Source organism: Xiphophorus hellerii, chromosome 11, assembly GCF_003331165.1.
Source record: "Xiphophorus hellerii strain 12219 chromosome 11, Xiphophorus_hellerii-4.1, whole genome shotgun sequence".
Taxonomy (NCBI): domain Eukaryota; kingdom Metazoa; phylum Chordata; class Actinopteri; order Cyprinodontiformes; family Poeciliidae; genus Xiphophorus; species Xiphophorus hellerii.
Window position 1 is genome coordinate 13323312 of NC_045682.1, and position 22900 is coordinate 13346211.

General features: G+C 40.7%; 2 protein-coding genes across 3 annotated transcripts in view; both read right to left on the reverse strand.

The window, feature by feature from the left end:
• Window positions 1–111: 111 nt before the first annotated feature.
• atp1b2b (ATPase Na+/K+ transporting subunit beta 2b) lies at window positions 112–11999 on the reverse strand. The gene is made up of 7 exons (XM_032576154.1): window positions 11909–11999; window positions 6293–6421; window positions 6092–6199; window positions 5674–5879; window positions 5371–5430; window positions 3720–3815; window positions 112–3621 (listed from the first exon to the last, which is right to left on the reverse strand). Exons 1-7 carry the CDS (start codon window positions 11997–11999, stop codon window positions 3454–3456), a joined length of 858 nt encoding a protein of 285 aa, XP_032432045.1. The 3' UTR covers window positions 112–3453.
• A 2162-nt stretch (window positions 12000–14161) lies between these two features.
• nyap1 (neuronal tyrosine phosphorylated phosphoinositide-3-kinase adaptor 1) overlaps window positions 14162–22900 on the reverse strand; it is a 32318-nt gene continuing 23579 nt past the window's right edge. For both annotated transcript variants that reach the window (XM_032576553.1, XM_032576554.1), the window contains 5 exons: window positions 21164–21531; window positions 19308–21086; window positions 18330–18572; window positions 17395–17501; window positions 14162–16833 (listed from right to left, as the gene is read on the reverse strand). In XM_032576553.1, the coding sequence (XP_032432444.1) occupies window positions 16399–16833; window positions 17395–17501; window positions 18330–18572; window positions 19308–21086; window positions 21164–21531 (2932 nt within the window). In that variant the 3' untranslated portion in view covers window positions 14162–16398. The remainder of the gene's footprint in view (window positions 16834–17394; window positions 17502–18329; window positions 18573–19307; window positions 21087–21163; window positions 21532–22900) is intronic.

The window sequence follows — 22900 nt, forward strand, 5'->3', positions numbered from 1 at the left end:
GAAAGTATAATATGTTGTTACAATATCACAATCATCGGATTATGCCACAAAATAATCCAAACACTTCAGTAAACATGAAGCTAAGATGCAAAAAGCAAAACCAAGTCCGAGTTCCCTTAAATTACATTTATTTATTTTTTGTCTTGACTTAAACATGAGCAAAAATAGACATAAGGTAAAAGCCAAAAATATGGATCCAGGATAAGTTATTTATTTTTTCATAAATGTATATTTTAGGACAATTCTTTGAACCACAATCATAGCAACAGTGCAACTTTAAGAAGGTAGGTGTGGGTGATGATATTTCTCGTATTTATTCACTGTTTGAATCATGAATTTCTCTCTAACACTTCACACTGTGCAGCTTTGCAGTTTCTGAAAGTGCTTTGAGGGTTAAAGTCCTGTTAGAACTTTGATTGCAAGCTTTAAAAGCTATTATTTTAAAAAAATATTAATTAAACAGCAAAAGACAGACTCAAACGATGGTAAAAACATTAAACCATAATGCAAGTCTAAACAAATTTCTGGCATCTTGCCTTTTGCTGAACTAAATTATGAAACCTCTTCATGTAGCTTTCATTACACAATACAGTTCAAACCTTACATTCTCGTCTCGTTACAGCAAAAATACTCGTTCATTCACGAAGCATTTTATTATTTACTTTTTTTATATATTGGCTGCATATGCGCACAAACGTGGTCCTTCTTTCCCTCTTGCTCTTGAATGTACCGAATGTTGCCTTTCCTCTAAACAAGCACACATTTGCACAGGAGATAAATATATATTGCTCTTTGATAACATCTCCAAATTAGCACAAGAAAAAATAAAGGGATAAATTGAGATAGCAGGAAAGAACATTCTGTGTAACTGGAGGACAAAGATGTCTGTCCACCAGGAGGCACTGTTTTGCTGCAGGGAAACTTTTTCCACTTGTGCGCATGTCTATTATTGTATGACAAGAGGCCTTTATGATTCTGTGGGTGAGATTTTTGCTCAGACCAGCAAATGAGCATCTATCCGAACTGCAAAAATAGATGGTGTGTAAATTGTCATTAATATCTTTGGCAGAAGGAGTAATGTTCAAGTATGCATGACAAGAAAAAAAGAGTGAAATCGACAGATGAAACCAAACATTTGACTAGATGGATTGCAGTATTGACTGGATGTGTGTTTAAAAGTATGGAAAAGCTAGAATAAGAGTGCAGTTTTAAAGCCGTGAACTGGGCATTTGATGCTCGGTGCATGAACGACAAAGTAGGGTAAAGAAGTTCAGCGTGCCTGCTTTGGATTAGTTGACCAGATTAAGAGATTACAATGAAATTAAGTAAGAGCTGAAAGCAGGCCAGAAGAAGAGTACATCTGAATCCGTCAGTGAAGTCCCAAAAAGCTAAAAGAGAAGAGCATGTTAAAGCACATCTTTTTGAATTAGGATCTTAGATAAAAATTTGATGATTAATGGTCCAATGTACTTGTCCCTCTAGGCTCAGATAAAAGGTTCTGTTTGGACCTCTGTGAGATTCAGACGCACAGAGAACAATAATATAGACAAGCAGAGTCAGAATCATACGGTCACCAAGTCTCTTTAGCAACATCTCCTTTTCTAAGGGTCTACAATTGTTTAGGGTGCTGTACATGGCTGGACAATATTACAGTTGAGTTTTTACAGATTTGTCAGAATAATAATTAATCTTTTAGGCAGGTTTGTGGGACGGCACAGCACAGTGGATGTGCACCAAAGCTCAGGCATGATAAATGACTTTCAATGAAGGTGATACTGGTTAGATATTCATCATGATGATTTTTCTCTCGTACAGCAGAGAATAAAACAAGAACAACAAAACAAACTAATAAATCAATATGTGGTCACTCTACATCTAAAAGCTTATTGAGTATTTTCTCACAGAAGCTCGTGAGGATGTAAGCAAGTCATGGGAATGTTCAAGATCAATATCCTGAATAGTGATGATGAGTGTGGAAAAGGTAGCAGGGAACAAAAAAAAAACAAAAAAACAAGCTGTCTGCACCCTCCTCCTCCTCCAAAAACTGCAAGTGCTTTTATTAAATCAACTCAGCTTCACAAAAGAAGAAGTAAAAAGCACACTTCCAGTGCAAAACAATAAAAAAAAATTGACAATGACATCTATTCCTGGTATTAAGGAAATAGATGCAAAACACTCAACAACAACAAAAAGAGACAGAAAACTAAATATTTAGGTTTGAATAAATAAATTACACCAGACATAAAGCTTTGGATTCATCTTTAAAATGCAACTGTACAGTGACAGGAAATGAAGTAATGCTAAAAACTGAATATATGCTGGAAACGAGTAAAATCCATCTCAGTGAGTTGGCAAGAAAAAAACAACAACCTGTAATAAGCTAATTCTGATTATGTTTTGGACAAGTCTACTACCTTAAAAAAGTGTTTTCCAGAGTTTTGTCTTTTCATAATTAACTCAGTGTTAAAACCACACCAGATATTGTTCCTGTTTGCTCTGTAAGCAGCTGCTCTGAGTTCAAAGTTTAAATATCCAGTGTGAATGATCTATAACAGAACCCATCTGATGAATGGATGCGAGCATTCATAATGTATGCCACTTAATGAATATTGCACATTGCATGCAACTTCCCGACCTACAATTAGAGATGGGATCTGTAAATGAAATGCACACACTCATACACAACAAAGAAACATCCATTCAAGCATTTTTTTTTTTTTGGAGATATGCTTCCAAAAACACACACACTCGGAGTGCATGAGGGTTAAAGCTTGTATTGTGGTCCCTCCTGGTGGTCAGTTACTTAACCTGTCCTTAGTTGACTAGAATGGAGAGGTGGGAACAGTGTGCCTTCAAAGCACACTTAAGACAGCACACACATGCAAATGGCTTCATCCCTGCATCCATCTATTAAGAAAAATGCAGGTTTGTTGGAGTACGCTTTTAAGTGCAACAGAACAGACAGAGCTATATAAGGTTATGATGCCGTATAAATACTGTAGATATACACCTTTTGTATTGTAGTCTGTGTATATTCAGATATATAGTAGGAATACTCTCGAAGGAGGCAGCGGGAGGTGAGCAGCAACACTGTAAACGTGGTAAGGTTGCTTGCAGGTTTTGAAAACACATCCTGTTTTATATCTCCTAGTTTATCATGCAGTATAAATAGAGGTCACCTCAAACTAATTTACAGAAAATTATTTGTCTGAACGCTCACCGGCAGAAACAAGGACAGCATTATCACCCTCTCGTGCTCAATTTACCCTGTCGCACAATCCCCTTTCCCCCTAAAAAAAATTTAAAAAAAAGAAAGAAAGAAAACTGGAGCAGGGTGCAATCGAATCACATGAAAGATGTGAATACTGCGGGTTTATTTTTCTGTGTATGTGCAGTGGTGCAGAAGATGGGGGAAAAGGGGAAAGGGGAGAAAAGTTTTCAGTTGGGGTCAGGCTAGTTTTGGGAGTTGATCCTCAGCTTGAAAGACACTCTACCAGCAAACTTGTCTCTTTCATTTCCAGTGGGAATGTTGTTGGAGTGGATCTTGCACTCGATGTTGATGTCTTGATTGACGGTGATGTTAAGGAACTTGACAGCGACCAAAGGCTGAGAGTAGTTCACCTGCAATACCAGACCAAAGGCAAACTTTCTAAAAATACAGACAAATCTGAAAACATTTCAGAATTTAGACTGTCCATTTAATGAAAGTACTCTCCTACCTGAGCTTTCTTGCCATAGTAAGGGTAGTACATTAGATCAAAAGTGCCATTTGAAGGGAAGTAAATCATCTCTCCAATTTTGTCAGAGTCATCTCTCTAAGAGGGAGAAACAGCTCTATCAGTTATAAAAATACGTAAGTTATCATCTTCTTTATTCTGAACTGTGTTTAAAGCACATACCAACTACCTACTTCAGGTCTATTTAATATGAAATTGTAAACTACAGTTTTCTAAATTCTTTACAAATAGCCTTTCAAAAAATGTGCCATGCATTTGCATTTAACTCTGCCGAATCAAGATGTTGTGCCTTTTGTGTCAATTAAAGTTACGTGTTTTGTTTTTTGCCAGCTTCACTTTCCAGCAGACTGAAATGTTTTACATTTTTGTTTCAAATTCAATTTAAAAAACAGTCTCTTAATCCCAATGTGAAATTAAATGTTGTTGTTTTAACTCATATTATCCAAGGTTCTTTAAAGAGTTGCTGTGGGCAGGAAGGATCTCCAGTAGAAGATTTTCTTTCTTCTATAAAATAGAGGACGTTGTGTCTGTAGGTTTGCAACAGTTGAACTGATGACATCACATGCATCGTTGGAAACAGCTTAGCGTATAATGGAAGTGGTTCCCAAAATAACAGTGGTGAACTGAAGAGTTTGATATCTGTGCTTCAGAGGCGACACGTCACAGTAACATGTCCTGGATGACACCATCTGTTGTTGGTGCAGTGAACGTTTTCCATCACACGTAGCATTTAGCATGCAGGCCAAAACGTTAGTCTCATCTGACAAGAGTCTCTTTTTCCTTGTGACATTTTTTCTTGATAATTTTCCATCAAACTAGATTTGTTTAATGAATGGTTGTTAGGTTCTCCCAGCTGAGCTGTTACCATTGGCCTCTTAGCTGCTTTTCCAGTTAGTCTCCTATTTTTGTAGATTTTGCTTGTGCCACATTTTACAGTTTTAGTAGATAGATTGAACAGTGATATGTGAGATGTCGAAAGCTTGGAAAATTGACATCACTTTGCTTTAAACTTTCTCCCCAGCCTGTCTGCTGGGTTCCCTGGTCTTCGTGATGCTCTTTGTTCACTAATGTTCTCTAAGAAACCTCTGAGGCATTCACAGAACTGCATGTGGGCACCACTAATGGCAACCGGACTGGATTTTATTTAAGTGTTTCAGAGTAAAGGGGATGGTTACACATGCATGTCACACTGTTCAGATTTTTATTTGTAAAGATTTTCAAAACTATGTATTATTCTCATTCCACTTCACAGCTATGCAATAGGACAAAATGTAGAAAAAGTTTGAGAGGTATGTATATTTTTTAACAAGTACTGTAGTTAATCTCTACTTTCTAACCCACTTCTAAGCATCAACATTTCACTATGTGCAACTTGTCTGTTGATCTTACCCATTCATCTTTGCCAACTCTGTATTTCTGAGAGGGAATAGTTTTATGGAGTATAATAGGAGCACAAAAGGACACCAGGAAATTTACAAATGAACACAAATATTGCTGAAACAATGCAAAAATTAGGAGGAAAATATGGGGGATAGCAGAAGATAGGCATGCTGCAAATGAGAGGAGCTATGAATGGGCTGGACTCCAATTTGCCATGGTAATCCTTTCATTGTGAAGGACAAAAAGGGATTACCTTTGCGCCACAGGTGACAGACGGAGCCTGTCCGTCCTTTCCTGGCATCAATCCAATCACCTGGCGTGGCAGAAAAGAAAGAAATGCAATTCATATTTTATTGTCAAACCACAGGGAAAACAAAAACGGTCTTTCACATTGTGTTATGAAGCACAATGGATAAAAGCCACTGCGCTCTTAACCCAGACTTTTCTCCTCTGCAGGGTATTTTTTTTCTCCCAGTCTGCTTTTTTTATGTTTCCTAAATGTCTCCTAGCAACAACATCCATTTCCCTTCCCTTCTTTTTCTCTTCTTTTTCATACCCGATTCAGCTTGATGATGATGCACGGCTTGCCATCCTGGTATCCATAGTAACGGTCATTGAGTCCAGAGCATGCTTCCAGAATGGTTCGGTTGAACTGACAGGAGCGCTTGGGGTTGTTCTTCACATCGCCGCTGTCCTCCTGCAGGAAGTACTGGTCCGGAGTGCAAGCGTGGTTCTTCTGGGCCTGGATGGTGTCGTTGTAAGCTGCAGGAGGTAAGGGGAGGGGAGGGAGAGGAGCATGAGGGTGAGGGTTACTCGGTTTGTGAAGCCTCATGACTCAACTGAAACTCTGCCACAAGGCAGCCTCCCACTCACTGATGGTAAAGGAATGATCCAGTATTAGAAAAGCGCAATTGGATAATCCACAGCTGTAAGTCAACTGAGTGGGACCAGCAGAGGACGGGAGTCAGACTTACGTGACAGGAACTTGTCCAAGGCCTGAGCGTACATATCCCAGCTCTCGGTGTTCTGGATGGTGTAAACTATCTCGAAGGTTTCGTCCTGACGGGGTCTAATCACTAAACCTGTGAGAGACAAAGAGGCAGCAGCAGGGTCATGACGACTCACACAAGAGTGGGTTCTGCGTCCATGCTGTGTGAACTTGCACTATCTGGCACCTGGTGTGGAAAGGCGGTCCTGCCAAGTGGGTTTGTGGTCATCCAGGGTCTGCAGCATGATGTACATGGTAAGAGCAAACAGGCCCCCCAGGAAGAGGTAGAAAATTACGTAGAACAGAATGATGAGACCTGAAAAAGCAGAAAGAAAATATTGTCTCATTATATATAAGCTATTTTCCATCAGAGTCAGAAAAAACCTTGGCCTCAGCAAGAGTCTCTCTGTCAAATCTAAACCCTAAAACAATAAATATATGATTTATATGATATACTTTAATAGATTTTGTAGTTTCAACGTAAAGCCTGTGCATTAACTCTTAATTTTTACCCATAAAATGATACAGACAAGTACCCTCAATTCTTGTACTAAAAACTGCTTATGTCTATATCATTACTGTACAGTTTTTAAGTTTTTCATACTTTATGATTTTTTTTTTTTTTATGAAGTAAGCTGACAGGAAAGGGGGGAAGACATGCGGCAGACGTCGCCGGGTCAGGGAGTCGAACTCGCAACAGCTGCGTCAAGGACTCGAGGCCTCCAAATGTGGGTCACGCTAACCCCTACGCCACCACGGCACGCCCCATACTTTATTAATTTTACGCAGAACATTTGGGTCTTTTTGCTCCTCTTGTGTTTTGCTTTCCTTCCTTTTAGTTTGGCATTTCATGTGACCTAATGACCATATCCATTATTTTAATGCCATCTAGTCAGTCTGGGTCACAACATGGTCAAATGGCCAAAGCTACGATTTCAGATTGTTTAGGTTACGGTGTAACCCAAACACAAGCATTTATAATTATTTTTTTTACTTGCAAAGACCATTCTGAGATGCTTTAAATTATTACTATAATAAAAGGCTTAATACTAAAGCAGCAAAAATACAACACTGCATTTACAGAAAAGAAAAGAAACAAAATCAATACTGAAAATCAAACACATTTTATTTTATCTTTGTTATGATAGGATTATCACCTGCTTTTTGTTGGTAGTATCCACTTCAATATATTTTGCATAATAGGATTTGAAGGATTTTGCTCTCCTCTCATTGGGTCAGGGAAATTTTAGCAATACTAGGAAATGTACGTCTAAAACATTCACTGTCAATTAGGAAAAGTAGATATCAGCAGAGTGAGAGAGAATGTTGAAGTTTTGAATGAATGGAACAGGAAGTGCTTTTACTTTTTGCAAAGCAGGAAGTGTCCTGGTAATGACAGATCAACAGTGGGAGAGTGTTGAAGGTTAAGTTTAAAATACTTTTGTTTTCGTTCTGAGCAGAAGACAAAGAAAACCAATCACATGGTTTACATACTCAGGAAAATATTGCTGATATGACTGCATACTTAGATCTACAGTTTAATTTACTTTGAGTCTTTAGAGCAAAAGTCCAACTCAAAAAAAAAAGTTTCCCTGACCCGTGTGGTTCAAATTGATAGTTTTAAAGAGCTCTTTTTAAGTCCTTCCCTGTCCTTGCAGAGACCCAGGCAGCAGAAATAGCGTTTTCTGTGACGCATTAACACCTGAGGCCAACACTGGGAAGCAGCTGAGCGCCCTGACCCTGTGCTTCAGCTGGAAGCCCCCCAGCGAAGCCCTCTGTCAGCAGCGGTGTGGCGTCTGCCTCCCTGCACAAAGCAACACTGCCGGTAATCCATAGCAAAATGTCAAGGGGAAGCTGATCCAAGGGAGGGCAATTACCGAAGAGTTCCTTAATGATTCAAAGCCCATGTGGGCGTGCTTTTCATCCAGTTGTTTTCAGAAATATTCAGCTCATTGCTACATAAAATCAAAGTAAAATCGCAGACGACTTACTTGTTGAAGAAGACGATATTAGCCGACAAGTCAGTGAGCAGAATAAGAGACATTTGGACGAAGAGGTGACAGAGCATTGTCCTTTGTCTCTCCAGGGGCAGGTTGTGCTAGTCAGCACATAGTCATGTGACACCACCCAGGGGAGACTGGACGTGCACAATGGCACACACAGGCAACCCTCACTAACGTAAAGAGGGTGTTAGGTTCACAACATGTCCTCTGAGTACGCACTGATGACAGACAGTCAAACATCTCTCTTTCAGCCATTTGCAAACAGCAAATGAATGCAGTCTGTGCCCAACTCATGCTGGGTAATTGCATTGTAACTTGATATAAAACTGTCTTCTGATTCAAAAGGCCAATGGAAAGACATTAGAAAATTAAATCAGGGTTTACTGGTTTTAATGTTTTCCCATCTCACAATGAGAGCGTTAAAAATTCGCCTCTCTGACTTCGCAGTAAGAGTTCTACCTTCTTTTTTTTTAATTTCAGAAATGGGATGCGCAGAAAACCAAATTGGTCCTGTTTTAAGCCCAGGCTCAAGCCTGTCTCATCGTCAGCTGGTGGACCTTCATAAAGGCTGTTTTCATTTCTCCTCAGCCCTGCACACAAAGCGAAACATGCAGAAGCTTGTTTCATGTTTAATCCTGAAAGGAGGCTTTGATCCAGTGTTCTGAAGCAACGTTACCCAGCTTCATGAGCCGACACAAGATGAGGAACAAATTCAACAACAACACGTTCAATTAACTTATTTTGAACTAAGCGGAAATAAAAAATGTGCTTTCTACCAACTGTTTACAATCATGCAACTAAGAATACAATAGAATATATACAATTTTGCAATCATAATGGTGTGACTTTATTCCCAGTGTAGTTCTGTGAAATGTCAAGTGAAGCCAGCCTATAATAACTCACAACGGAAATAGACTAATTACCAAGTCTTAGAGAGCGCAGATTAAAAAGGCCATCAGACCTTGGAGCAACGGGAACAAACTGAGCTGGATTAAGTTTGCTCTGTGGGAGACAGAGCCGGCCCAAGGCACATGCAAACTTAGCAGCTCCTGGAGGCGTCCAGACCACCAGGGGCAGCCTGGGACCAATCACTGAAGGAGCCTACTTTTTTTGCTTCATAGTTTTATAAATGAATAAAAATTTAAAAAAATATTAGCATCTGAAATTCTATTAAATGTGTATTTCAGTCTCAAAATATACTAGCTGTCATGATATAGAAGAAAAGTTATCAAAATCATGATTTAGTCTTGCGAGTGTCATCAGTTTGCCTGCATGTGTCTGTGTTTCAGTCCTTCCTGCTACATAAGAGCAAATTAATCAATGAATAAATTATGACTCCCAACAAAAGAAGGCAATGATGACCGACTCTCTACTCTGCTCTGGTGGTATCAAGTCAAAAGTGCCATGAACATGCTGTTGAATAAATATTCATTTAGTTGGCAATTTTGATCAAATTGGAAAAATATGCTTGAAAAACCAAATATATATGCTATTTTTCTATATAATATATCAAACCCATGACTATATGATCAAATGTAAAAAGGAGCAGCTGAAACTTGAACTCATACGTTCAAAGAATTTATCTTTATTTATATCTAACAAACATGTTAGAAGTACATATTTTCCACATTTATTTGAATTATCACACATATAAACATGTAGTTAACATATTATTTATTTATTGTTTTGGACATCAGATATATAAATATACCTTTTATAACCTGTGTGTAAGTAGTAGGATATAAACGCATGGGCAATACAGAGACTTTGAAGCCACAAGATCAAAAAATTTAAATTGTTCTTTAAAGTCCTTTGCTTTGCCAGAACATCCTGAATTGATACCTTCTTCATCAGCCAATGAAGTCATTAGATTAGGATTAAATCTCTCTGCTGAACTACACAGGTCGGGAGGGGCCGGGTTGAGGGTGATACAAATAGCATTTGGTCCTCGGCTTTACCCAGATTAAAATGCCCCCAGTGTCATTAGAACACAGCCATATGTGTCCTGCCGTTTCATGAATCTTTAAAATAGTTGCAAGGTCTCTGTACGCTGGGATGCTTTTGGAAAGTTTTAGGGGCGATAGAGGGGATGGGGGGGAAGGGTGTTGGGGCAACACTCATAATCTCATGTTAGCCGACTAAAAAAACGAAAGCCAGAGAATTTCAAGGATTTTTATCTTGTTGCTGTTTATAGGCTCTGGGGGGAGGGGGCGGTGCATGCAACACTGGCTGACTGTACAAGAGTAAAAACTGACATATGTATGTATAAATAAATGTCTCTACAGCTCAGTCACAGTGTCCTACATACTTTATACCTCCACACAAACAATTTTGCACCATTTGTACATCATTGCATATCAGTTTATTTGACTTGATGGTTAAATATTTTTAATAGCTTATAGAGAATTTTTATTATTGGGTTGTTTTGACTGATATAATCTGCAGATAAAACATGCCAGTCAATGGAAGACGCCATGTTTTCATTTGCTGTGGGACTGAACCTGTTTGGTCAAATGGATTCTTGTTAGACATGAGAGATCATGAAACTTCATCAAACCAAAATAACTCCTCCTGGAGGAGTTAAATCCCCCCAAATCTTATGCAGCAGATCATGAACAAAATATTAAATATTTCATTTTATACCAAAGAAACAATTTCGTGCATATATGTGTATTTTTCCTAATGTTGAATTTTTTTTTTTTTTTTAGCAATTACAGAGACAAGTCTTTATAAAGATGCCTCAATATCTTGTATAAGTTAGTTGAACTGAAAATAAGTTTGATATTACACCATATTTCATTGATTTCAGTTGTGAAACCCCATTTGGACCAACTTGCTCTAATGAAATATGACACAAATCAAAGCAAATAACTCCAAGTGACTTCCTGAGTAATGGAGTTTGTAGATGTTTGCTTAGAGGAAACTGCAATTAATATATATATATATATATATATATATATACTTATATTTAAATATAAGTATACATTTAAATATAAGTATATATTTAAATCATTTATAGATTACCAAAAGCAGCAATGAAACATCTGTGAGTATGTACAAACTAACAAATGACCCACCTCAGAAGGCTCCATTTTGGAAAAAAAGTCAAGTTAGAAATCAAAACGAGCAGTTTTGCACCTTAATTTCTTCTCTTTTAAATTCATGCTCATAAATAAAACTAGAGATATAAGACTTCCTGACAGGGGGCAGCAAGTTCATAGGAGGGGCCATGGCCCCGACGTTGGCAGCGCCCATGTCTAAATGGCATTAAATTAAGTTGAGGAAGAAGTCTGACAAAACACATATCACGTTGCATCATGGTGTACCCACATCTGACGAAGATACATGTATGAAAAGGAGTTTCAATTCCCAGAAAAAGGGCTTATCTGCAGCAGGGTTCAAAGTAAAGCAATGACAAAGTAGAGCTGCTTTAATCTGGACAAATCAGATGCAAAAGGGAGGACAGAGCATGACTTCACCCGTATGAGCCAGGAAAAGCTCTGTCCTATATTACTAATAACCCGCCATGAGGGGAATAACGTGCCGGCTTCTGCCAGAGCTGTGCCGCAGTCAGATTTCAGCACCACGGCATTTGGACAGCGGCTGTCTTCTCGTTGCCCGAACACTCGCACGAATAAACTTCTACAAAGCTACAAACCTAACGCTGTCACGCATATTTTTAGGGGATTTAAAAGCACTCCGCGTCGCCTGAGGGGTAGCTATACTCCGTAAGAACGACCTGTTACAGAGCCCGGGGAGCTTGTTTGCTGCATTGCTGTAAGCTGGACGGACTTACTCACCCCAACTGCTCGCCGTTCTGCCCAGAAACTCCCTGGTCCTCGGGTTCCACAGAAACTCTTTCCATTCGCTTTTTTCTCCATCCTTTGCCATCTTGTCCTAAATGTATTGGTGTTTTTTCTCGCCTCTAGAAGTTTGCGACAAAATTGTTCTACGGGAAAGGTTGCAACAACTGCCCGCAACACCGGTAAGAAAAATAAAGAATATATATGTTTTTTTTAAAAAAAAACAAAAACAAAGAAGTGATGGACCCGAACGCTCAGTGCAAAACAGTTGGTTAGAAATGAAAGTGGAAAAACTGTACGGTGGCCTGTCTGATGAGAGAGCAGCAGGACAGACCTAATAATAAGTGCCCTCCCCCCGAGCTCTAGTCTGCATGCCGCAGAGTTTTGATGAGTGGTGCAGAAATGTAGTGATACTGCGGTAAAGCACTCCCTCCGCCTCTCTGTACGCTTCACACACACACATCCACACACACACACACACACACACTGAGTCTCATCCTCCCTCCCTCCTTCTGCAGGCTTAGCCAATCATCTGTTCTCCATCCTCACTCCTCGCTGTCCCGAGTCATGAGAGACAAGTCTAAAAGCAAATTGCTTGGCCAGCCGGGGTCTTTTTTTTTATTATTGGATCCGAAGCAAGAAGCATCACGTATCCGCACGACAATCAACAAATAACATCACCCGATAGTCCCACAGGGATCCCTAAGGGATCTACTTTAAAATACCCAATCAGATTCTGTCTACTAGTTTAGTTAAGTTAAATTAGATAATCATTATGGTTACAAATTAAATATAGAGTACTAAATGAGGTTGTGTTTTTTACAATACATTACAGTGACTTATATACAACGTTTCAAGCCCTGTTGCGTGATGGAACTTAAGACATTATGTCAAACAAAACAGAAAGAAAAAAAACTATGTCAAGTTAAAACTTCTGTCACTCGATGGGGCCATTGAATGTGGTGCTTTGCGCAGACCCGCAAAGGGGTGAGATGAAGAGTGAATATAGCGCCCTCATTTGGAAATAGCACGTACTGCAGGAGTGCGGGAGGAACACGGTGTCCCGCTCCTCCCCTTTGCTGCAGCTGCTGCAGTGTAATGCATGTTGCATAAAAACGTTTTCCAAGAGCCGGTCCAAAGTTTTCACGGGACCTCAAGTTGATTCGGGGGGGGTTTCCCAACTACAGTCAGGCATCACAGCTCAACCAATATTCGGTTTCGTAATAATGATCAAATTTGTAGGTTATTATCATGACACAGCAGGAAAGTGATGTTAACCACTCAAAACGTACTGCGTGATTCAAATTTACTCTACATGATTTATGGGCATACAAGAAAAGTTAATAAAAAAACACGTTTTTCTTGTTTGTCCTTAAAGACATTCTGCTCTGGCATAAGAATTAGAAATATCCAACAGAATGCACCTTTTTCTGTTTCTTGTTTCTATAAAAATGGATACAAACGAATCTTGGTGAAGTCAGTTCTTTGGCAAAAACAAAAAAATATTTCATATAGGAATTAAAGTCAGCAATCTGGATGCACTGATTCACTTGTATCATTTTCAATATCAAGCATAACAAGATTTGTTTTGCATGCATCACCACTGAACTGAAACCTGATTTGTGACAAATCTAGAGCACAAAAATGTGTCAAGATTCCTTTAAAAATAAAGAAACAGACCTTTAAATTAAGCTAAATCTGAAGCTGCAATAAAATGTTCTGATTCACAAGCTGCAACGTAGAGCAACAGTTTGCATGCAGAGTTTACACTAAACAAAACAAACTTCATTTCCCATTAAACCGACATACAAAATATGGAGTAGATTAATATTTATTATTATTGTTTCAAGCATTCCCAGATCAAACTCCACCACCGGTGAAGTGTAAGAAAGAGCCTATAATTCAAGAAACGTGGATCCAGTTTAAAACTCTGAAATGACAGGACATACTGGGCGAAAGAAAACGCTCAATGGCCCCTATTTCATTTTTATAGGAATTTGTGTTTATCTGTGGGATGAATGGACTAGGATCTGCCGTAACGTCACAAATCAAAGACTAGGGCATTCTCTCCTTCTCACGCATTTCTCACTTTTCTCATCCAGTGTTGAAAACATCACATCAAATTCCAAACTGTTTCAAGAATGAGTGTAGGGTCCATCGATTTTTCCAGGTATTCGTTCATCCATCCATGCTTATCCATGCAGGGTCACTGGGTGCATACAAGAACAGGGACCACTTTTGTTTGTAGTGTAAAGTTCATTATATAAAATTTATTTCCAATGACAATATCAATGCAAATATAGCACTACAGTGATTTCCAAGGTACACCGTATCTTACCATATCAATAGAGTATATGGCACTCGTATAATGGCCACAGTTTCAGAAGACACACAAAACCAACAGCCTCTGTAAACTATTCTGGAAATTTTAGCCTGTACCTCGGGTATCGCATCAGTCCGTGACAATAAGGTGATTACTTGGTATTTAAAATCAAACTGGGCACAATAGGAAGTATCATTTGGAGCATTTCAGTGTAAGGAATCTCTGCATGCATTGCACTTGCCCATTTCCTCCAACTTGGCCTGTGTTTTTTATTTTTATTTTTTATGAAAATGGACTCAAAAGGCTTAGAAAAAGAAAGAAATAAACAAGAAAAAGAAAACGTCCAACACGAGCAGATGGACATAAACAAAAGGAAAAGGCCAAAGAGTGAGTCTTAAAACATTTTTAAATAGGTCTTTTTTCACTGGATGTACTGCACTGTACAGTTTGGTACTATAACTATTATTTAAAAAAAAAAAAAACATCAACCAAGAGACATTCAAGCGCCTTAATACTATTACAGGAGAGCTGACTCTTCAAGGTACAAACTTCATTCCACGTGGCTTTCTGGAAACCCCCAACCCCAGAAAAAAAATATGTAACAATAAGCATCATATTAATAATGTTTATCATGGCAACACTATGTAGTCCATTGAACAACACGGGTATTGAAATAGCAGCAAAGTATTAAAAATGTTAAGACGAAAAAGCTGTTAAAATCTGTACATAAATAAAAGTGAATGTAGAAAAAGGGGATCGAATAAATAACAGAGCTTAAAGGGAACCTTGCATAAAATTATATAAACAACTGTTTGTTTTTGTTTTGTCTTTTTCTCCAGAGGGCTCATTGTTTATAAGTCGAACAATAAGTAATGCATGGGCTGTCTGCATCAGGTACTTAATTCTCTTAGTAAAAAAAAAAATTTAAAAAAAAAGTGAACAAAGTTATGTTTATACAGTCTATGCTACATAATATGTATTGATTACAAGTATGAAAATGGAGATAATTGCTACATTTTCAATACACTTGTACACGTCTATTTACAGTACATCAGGGTTCTGAATTTCTCCTCTAAGCAATGCTTTGTGCAGATTGTTCCAGCATTCGGGTTGAGGTGATCGATGCTCACAGTCTCATCAGCTGCACCGTGTTGCGCAGTCTTTGAGCTGATGGGTGTCAGTGCTCGGTGGAACGGGCGCTAATGTGCAACTGCGTAAAAAGCATGAGCGATGACTGGAGTTTTGTGTACCGCTGATCTGTATCTGACTATACTCGGCTGGACTAACCCAGCCCCAGACTCATCCTACGCAGTAGATTCATCTTTTTCCTACGACCACACAGGACCGTGTAGTTAAGATCCGTCGGACAGGATCCTTGTTTTCTCTCTTCTTTTTTTTTTTGTCTTACGGTTACAGCACTGCATGTATATTGGTGACATGCAGAGTATGACACAGTAAATATGAGTTCTTCAAGTCTCAGATATGTATGTTAGGCTAGCTGACACAAGATATATTATTTTTTTTAAATATGTTGCTCGAGAGTTGTTTTTTTCAGAGCGTATTGCTGTAAAATTGCAGAAAGGCCGAGAAAGTAAATAGATTTACATTACAAATATGCAAACGGACACAGTAGGTAGCTTTTACTTCTCGGTGATGATTATTTGCATCCACAATGACAATCTATTGATACCAAGACATCTCATATACATTCACGATTTTCAAGAAACACTTCGATATCTTATCTACGAGTCTCGTCTGCTCTCCTCTGCAGAGTAGTTTTGATGCTTTGTTGAAGAAAGTACATGATTCCCTTGCGTCTCAAGTAGTCAGGAGGATATTTGGCAACACCAATCCAGGAAAACAACCCACTCTGTATTAGCAATAATAAGTGGTGTTTAGTGGCAAAAAATAACTTGTTGGCAATCAGAACACATCAGTGCAGTACGTAGTACAGAGAGAATACAAATCAGCCGAGTAAGAAATTAACTTAGTCTGATTGTAATAAGTACATTTCTTCACCTCTTTTTGTAGTCAAAGTTCAACTAACCAGTCCCTATTACAATAATAGCAAAGTTTGCATTTAATATGCAATCCGTCTTCCTTAAGTAAATTCTCTCCCCAGACCGTTTGAAAGATGATATTATGTAATCCGCTTCTCCTAGGGTCAGATAGCCGTGTCCCACACGACGGCCTGCGGCCTCTGACAGGGTGGTGTGCCAGTCTTACGAGGCTCAGGTGTCCGTCTCCAGCTAGGGAGGATGGGCATGCTGTCCTGCTTGCACAGGCTTTTGTCGGGTCGTCTGTGTGCCTTAATCTCCTTGCACAGGCAGCGCTTACGCTCGATGACTTCAAGCAGCTTGCCGTCCCTCTGCGTCTGCGACGTAGACGACATGGTGCCCCCGCCAGCGGGAGGCTGTCCCTGTGCCAACTGGGCAAGCTGCTGGAACTGCAACTGTAGGTGGTGCTGTTGCTGAAGCTGCTGGAGCTGTTGCTGGAGCTGCTGCTGGAGCTGCAGCTGCTGCTGGTGGAGCTGCAGCTGCTGCTGCTGCCGGGACACGCTGGGGCTGCAAGGAGCCTGAGCTGGGGCCACACCGTGCAGCTACATGTGAAGCAGAAGGTATTGGTGTTCGTCAGCACATGACTTTCTATGGTTTTAATGTCATCACAGTGCATTAATAAATGGATAGAATCTTTGCAAGTGTTAAAAAAAGGTTCACTTCCCACAGACAGCCACCAGGATGTGCTGTGGCTGCATGTTTAACAGTTTGACGCTCAAGCGCATGCAGATAGCCTCTGCAGCACAGTCAAACTGCGTCAGCACTTGCAATAGAGCCAGAAACTGGGCAAAAATGTGATGCTAGGAGACTGCAGTTCACACTCCTGATACAGCTGAGTGTGTTTTCACATCCGCAATGTATTCCTTCCTGACTGCTTCCATTTTTGTCCTGTCGTCACATACCCTCTTTTCCCTTCACAGACAAACCAGACCCTTATTCTGCTCAGTGGGCATAACTACGAGCTATAAATAGATCTGGAGGAGCAGTGTCTCCAGCAGAAGGGGGAAGTCATAATGAGAGCAATATTAATGTTGACTTCAAAATAAACTGTTTGAAATTTACTAGCGTCTGCAGCTGTAGGGCCAGATGTGATGTATATTCACCTGATTTAGGGCTTCTCGTACTGGTAGACTGCTCTGTCTGTGGACATCTCCTCCACCCACCTGTCTGACTCCAGCAGCAGAGGAGGAGCGGCCCAGCCGCCCCACTTCTGCAAGGAAACAAACGTTACAGTGCATGCCAACTTATCAGGATATTAGAAGGAAACGACAGTGCCCTCATTATGTGTTATATTTCTTTTACTACTTGTACATTATTTAATTTTTAACCCAAGCAAAAGATTTAACCATGAACGTTTAACCAAAAATAGAACATAAACACTTTTACATTTGAAGTGTTCAAAGTAAATTAATTAATTGTGAAATGATAAGAAATGAAAATACACTTGTGTGATTAATGAATATATTTCCCACAATCTTAGGTGATTCATGTCCCACACAAAGTCCAACAGTAAATTTTAAAATAACTGAGATAATCTTTCTAAGCATGTTTAATGCAACAACTGAAACAGGAGAGAATAACTACTGTACAGCGTCGTTCAAAAGTATTCATACTCCTTGCAATGTTACAACATTTGAATGCATTCATTTATGATTTCATGATATCGACTAGGACTTGTCAACCAGAAGGAAAACAATAGATGCTTTTCATAACTTTTTATCAGTAGATATTTGAAGAGTGTGTCACATATTAGAATTAAATTATCTTTAGTCTGACACTCTTAAGATATTGTCTGAAAAAGGAAAGAATGCAGCACAATTGCAATCCTTCGTGTAAGTGTGGCAGGACGAAAAGCAAAGCAATGAGTTGTTTTTTTTAAGTCTGCCCCAAAAAATATGCAGATATTTGATCCTCTAATTTGATCTAGTAATTTTCAAGGGATGCTAATACAATTGCAAGTCACCGCTCATCTATTATAGGGGATTCCTTCTAAACAAAACACTGTAACTAGAAGATAGAACATATTAGATGTGCTTACCTCCGTTACGACAGGCAGGGAAGGTCTGGCAGGGAAGAGGAAGTCCTCCTCTGGGCAGCGCTCTGAATCCCGGGCTGCAGTCCACACCAGCTAAAGACTCGCAGTGACCCAGAGCCCTGCTGGTGGCGCCACTAAAGTGAACTGGGATGCCTGACTGGCCGCCTCGACAGCCCAAACCGAGATCCTCCTTGTCCATCCTCAACAGTGCATCAGCACTGCCATTCCAGGCCCGCCCTTCATCCTCTGAGTCAGGGAAAGGAGCATAAGTAAATGAAAATGAAACACATATAGAATCACTGTATTCTTCTTCTATTCTTTTCCAGTAACTTAGAGTGATTGTTCAAAAGATTCTGATAAAGGTTATAAGCAGATAATATGATGTAGAAGGTAATTGTTGTTTTGTCTTAATTTAGACTAAAAACTAGATTAGTTGATTTAGTGTCAGAGGGGCCAAAACTAAAGTGGACTTCATTCAACTTAAAACATTTAATGTCCCTGTAACAGTTTGTGCAATAATATTTGGGAAGCCTGTAGACATTAAAATATACGAACTGTATTATGTTTTTTTTTTTAAAATGAGTCAATTATTTGTACAGGAAATGACAGTGAGAGTGGGTGTATCAGTAATAATCCTCCTGCTTGAAACATGTACTGAGAATGCAACATATAGCGTGTAGAAAGCAGTGCAACAATTTAGCATAGCATTAAATTAAATTGCTGTGAAACTTTATTTTGTTTCTTTTGATTGTTTTTACAGGATGTTGCTTTATATGAAAACATTTCTTAGAATTGCCATTTTTGAAGATGGAGTTGTTAAAAGATGGTAGAAGTCTTTGGTCTTGGTCTGTCTCAGACTACAAAACTAAGATAATCTGGATTAGCTAAGAGAGTCATCAATTACAAATCACCTGCATGATAACTTTGCACAAAACCTCACGTCAAAAATTCAAGCCTTATTGATTCAAATTGATGACTTACTCTCTGCCTCTCTGCTCCCATGGCTAAAGGACAGCTTCCTCTGCATGGGCCAGTAAGAACCCTCATCCGCAGCTAAGCTGGCGCTGCTGTCCCAAGGCATGAAGCCAACTTTTGACTGCGATGAGGACCCGCTGTTGCTCTTGGACACCCCCTCGCCCAGACCAGTAAGACTCAAAGGCTGTTGTAGAGATGGTGTCTGAGAGCTGGCTCTCAAGCTCTCATAGGCCGGCGGTCTCCGGAAGCCACTGGACGGGTAGGTCCACAGCAGCGGGCTGTCTGAGGAGGGCGGCTTGTATGCTGGCAGACCATGGGGTGTGTGAGAGCGGAGGTGTGGGCGAGAATGAGGACGCTGGGAAGAGGATAGTGGCGTAGGAGTGGAGCTGGTGCTGCTTTGAGGTGTTTGGCTGCTAGTGGTGGTGATGCTCTCTATCGGTAATGAGTGTGGCCCTCCTTCCCGATCTCTATCTCTATCTCTATCTCTATCTCTATCTCTATCTCTGTCTCTGTCTCTGTCTCGGTCTCGTTCTCGTTCTCTGTCCTTATCCCTGTCTCTATCCCTGTCCTTGTCCTTGTCTCTATCTCGCTCCTTGTCCCTGTCTCTACCTCTGTCCCGGTCTTTATCCCGCTCTCCTTTGTCAGACTTTAGGAGGAAGCTCACACTCTTTCCCTCCTTGCCTGTACTTGATGTTTGCGTCTGAACTGTTGCCTGGTTGGATGACTGAGAGCTGCTCTTGGTCGGAACAGGGGAATCTCCTCTGTCTGGCTTGCGGTAGTGATGATAGTGCGAGGGGCGATGGTGAGGATGGTGGTGATGATGGGAGAAAGGGGAAGTGGATTTGGAGGAGGGAGGTAGCGGTGTGGAGTGACTCCTGGCTCTCAATCCGGGAGCAGGGCCTAACTGGGAGTCTCGGCTGTATTTGTCCTGCTGTGATGTGCCACCTGATGATTCCTTGGACCCTGACAGGGAGGTGGAAACATTAGAAGAACCCGAGGAGGAGGTGCTGGCTTGAGCTGTCGCAGTGGATGTTTGAGTTTTAGCAGAGGCGGACATCTTGTTTTGAACCCCAACCCCGCTGGAGGCAGCTGCAGGCTGAGGAAAGGCAAGCAGTGGGGGCCGGTGCTGCAGGAGATTGGGGAACGGTGCCGGGATCTTCGTGTTGGACTCAGATTCGCATTTACCTCCTTGCAACAGATAAGGAGTTGGAGCTCGTGGAGTGTGGGGACTGGTGGACAAGACCTGTGGAACAGGAGTGGACGATGCAGAGGAAGGCAGCGGAGAAGAATGGGAGATGGACACTGTAGCTTTGGGTTTGGAGTAGGATGGAGAAGAAGATGAAGGGCGAGGGAGAGAAGAAGAACTACTGGAGGACGAGGTGGTGACGTGATAGTGCTTTGAGGCTTTAAGCTTCTCATGCTTCGGCAGGAGATGCCTCTGGGACTCTCTGTCCTCCTGATGCGGGTATTTCATCTCCTCGTAGATTGCCTCACTCTGGTCTGAGTCAGAGTCGGGCGTGGTGGCCACGGGAGTGACGGGGTGGGGCGTGGCTGTCTGGCTCTCTCTGGTGAACACTTGGCCCACCATTTCTATATAGACTGGCTCATCCTCTCCGTCTCCGGTCTGAATCTGAGAGTCTGCTGCCTGGAAGGGCAAGGGAGTGGCAGAAGGAGGCACACGTGGAGGAAGGGGGTCAAAGGTGAGCTGGGTACTGGGACTCCTTTTGGGTTTCAAAGGAGGCACCTTCTTTGCTCCAATCTCCCCAGAGTCGGACTTCTTCATTGCTGCAAGACATAACAAGTCTTGTTAAAATATGAGCAATTTTCAACAGAGAATGTGTCCATAACACACTTATGTTTACAATTTTTCTTCTCTGAGTGTTTTCCCTGTGAGTGGGAGCTTGAAGAGGGTGGCGGGGTCTCAGGAGGTCCTCTGCTGTCAGCGGACGAGGAGCTCAGGCGGGTACTCGGATGACGTTTGGGTTTGGCCGGGGGGCAGCGACCGCCGTGCTGCGACTGGGTGTCAGAGTAATCTCCGTTCTCGAGGCTCGTATCCCCCGCACCAACAGCGTGGCAGGACTGCGAGCGGGGCGCCATGGCCGAGGCACAGGTGTGAGGGGACAGGTCCTGGGAGGCCGGCATGGTCATGAAGCCCATCCGGAAGTGCCGTCGGAATGAAGCCAAGTCTCGAACTTTTCCCACGGTAGCCGACGGATCGTTCTGAGTGGAGCTGCAGAATAGGGTGTGGGGGATAACAAAAAAAAGAAACTGAATCAAGGGAAAATCAAAGTTAAGTAAAAAACATGTTTCTTTCATTTGTACTGACTTGTCTCTTATGTTGCTCTCTCTCTCTCTCTCATTGCTCTTCAAAAATTCTCTTTACATTGGAAAAAATGCCCACAGGGGTTTCTCTGCAAAAGGAAAGCTGTGCCTCTCAAATGCTTTTCCTTTTGATTGAACTCAAAACACACCGAGTTATAAATTCGATTCCCTTGTCTAAAGTAATTTAGAAATGTACACTACTCTTAGAACCCACCTGTTTTCTTTACATGTTTACGTCCAGAACACAGACCTGTCGCCTGAGCAGAGGATCCCCCGAATCATTTCATCTGTTACCGTGGTAACAGCCGTGATTCTTGTATTTGATACTTCAGTCTTTGCAACCATCAATGTCAGACAGCCATAAATAAAGCAGACCGTAGATTTATTTATTTGTCTGCTATAGTAAAACAATAATCGGACCTTTAATAAGTTGACATACATATTACCACTTGCTTACGATAAGGTTTTCAGTCTGGATTTTGGTTTAGAAAAAGCAAAACAGACTAAAATAAAACACAAAATGATTATGGATAGAGAGGAGGGATTTCAGATTAGCTTGTCAGGTCAGTGGTTCAAACTGTGAAAGCAAAACTGTGAGGATTGGTGCCCCGCTGAGCTAACCAAAGGTTTATAAATGTGTTCTGACAAGCTTCTGCTTGCTTCTTTGCTTCATAAACTGCCACTACTGTTGAGTATTGTGCTCTTCAGAGGGGGTGTTACACTGCTTCACCCCTCATCAGCATGAGACAAGTCCCTGTGGTCATTACCGACAGGGTTACTGTGAATATTCAGGGCTCGAGAGAGTGAGAGCCTTTCTGTTTTTTGGAGTTGCTCACATACAATGCTTTGCAGAAAGGGTTAACAACCGTGAAGGTTTTTCACATTTTGTCTTGCTGCAACCTCAAACTTTAATGTGTTTTATTGGCATTTTAAGTGATAGAAAAACACAAAAAGGTACACAAGTAGGAAGTGGAAACCAATTTTATTTTTTGACAGAGAAGAAATGTAAAAAATGTTAAAAAATGACACCTCTAAAGAAAATCCTGTGTGATCAATGCCTTGGAAGAAACCTACTTATTAAGTAGACTCCACCTGTGTGGAGTTTAATCCAGCCGTCCTGTGAAGGCGCCAGAGGTTTCTTTGAGAACATTGGAAAACAAACAGTATCAAGAAGATTAAATAACACCGCAGTTGAGGAGAAGCTTAAAGCAAATGTTGGTCATGAAGCAATATTCCAGATTCTGATCATCTCATGTTAAAATGGGGCCACTTAAAAA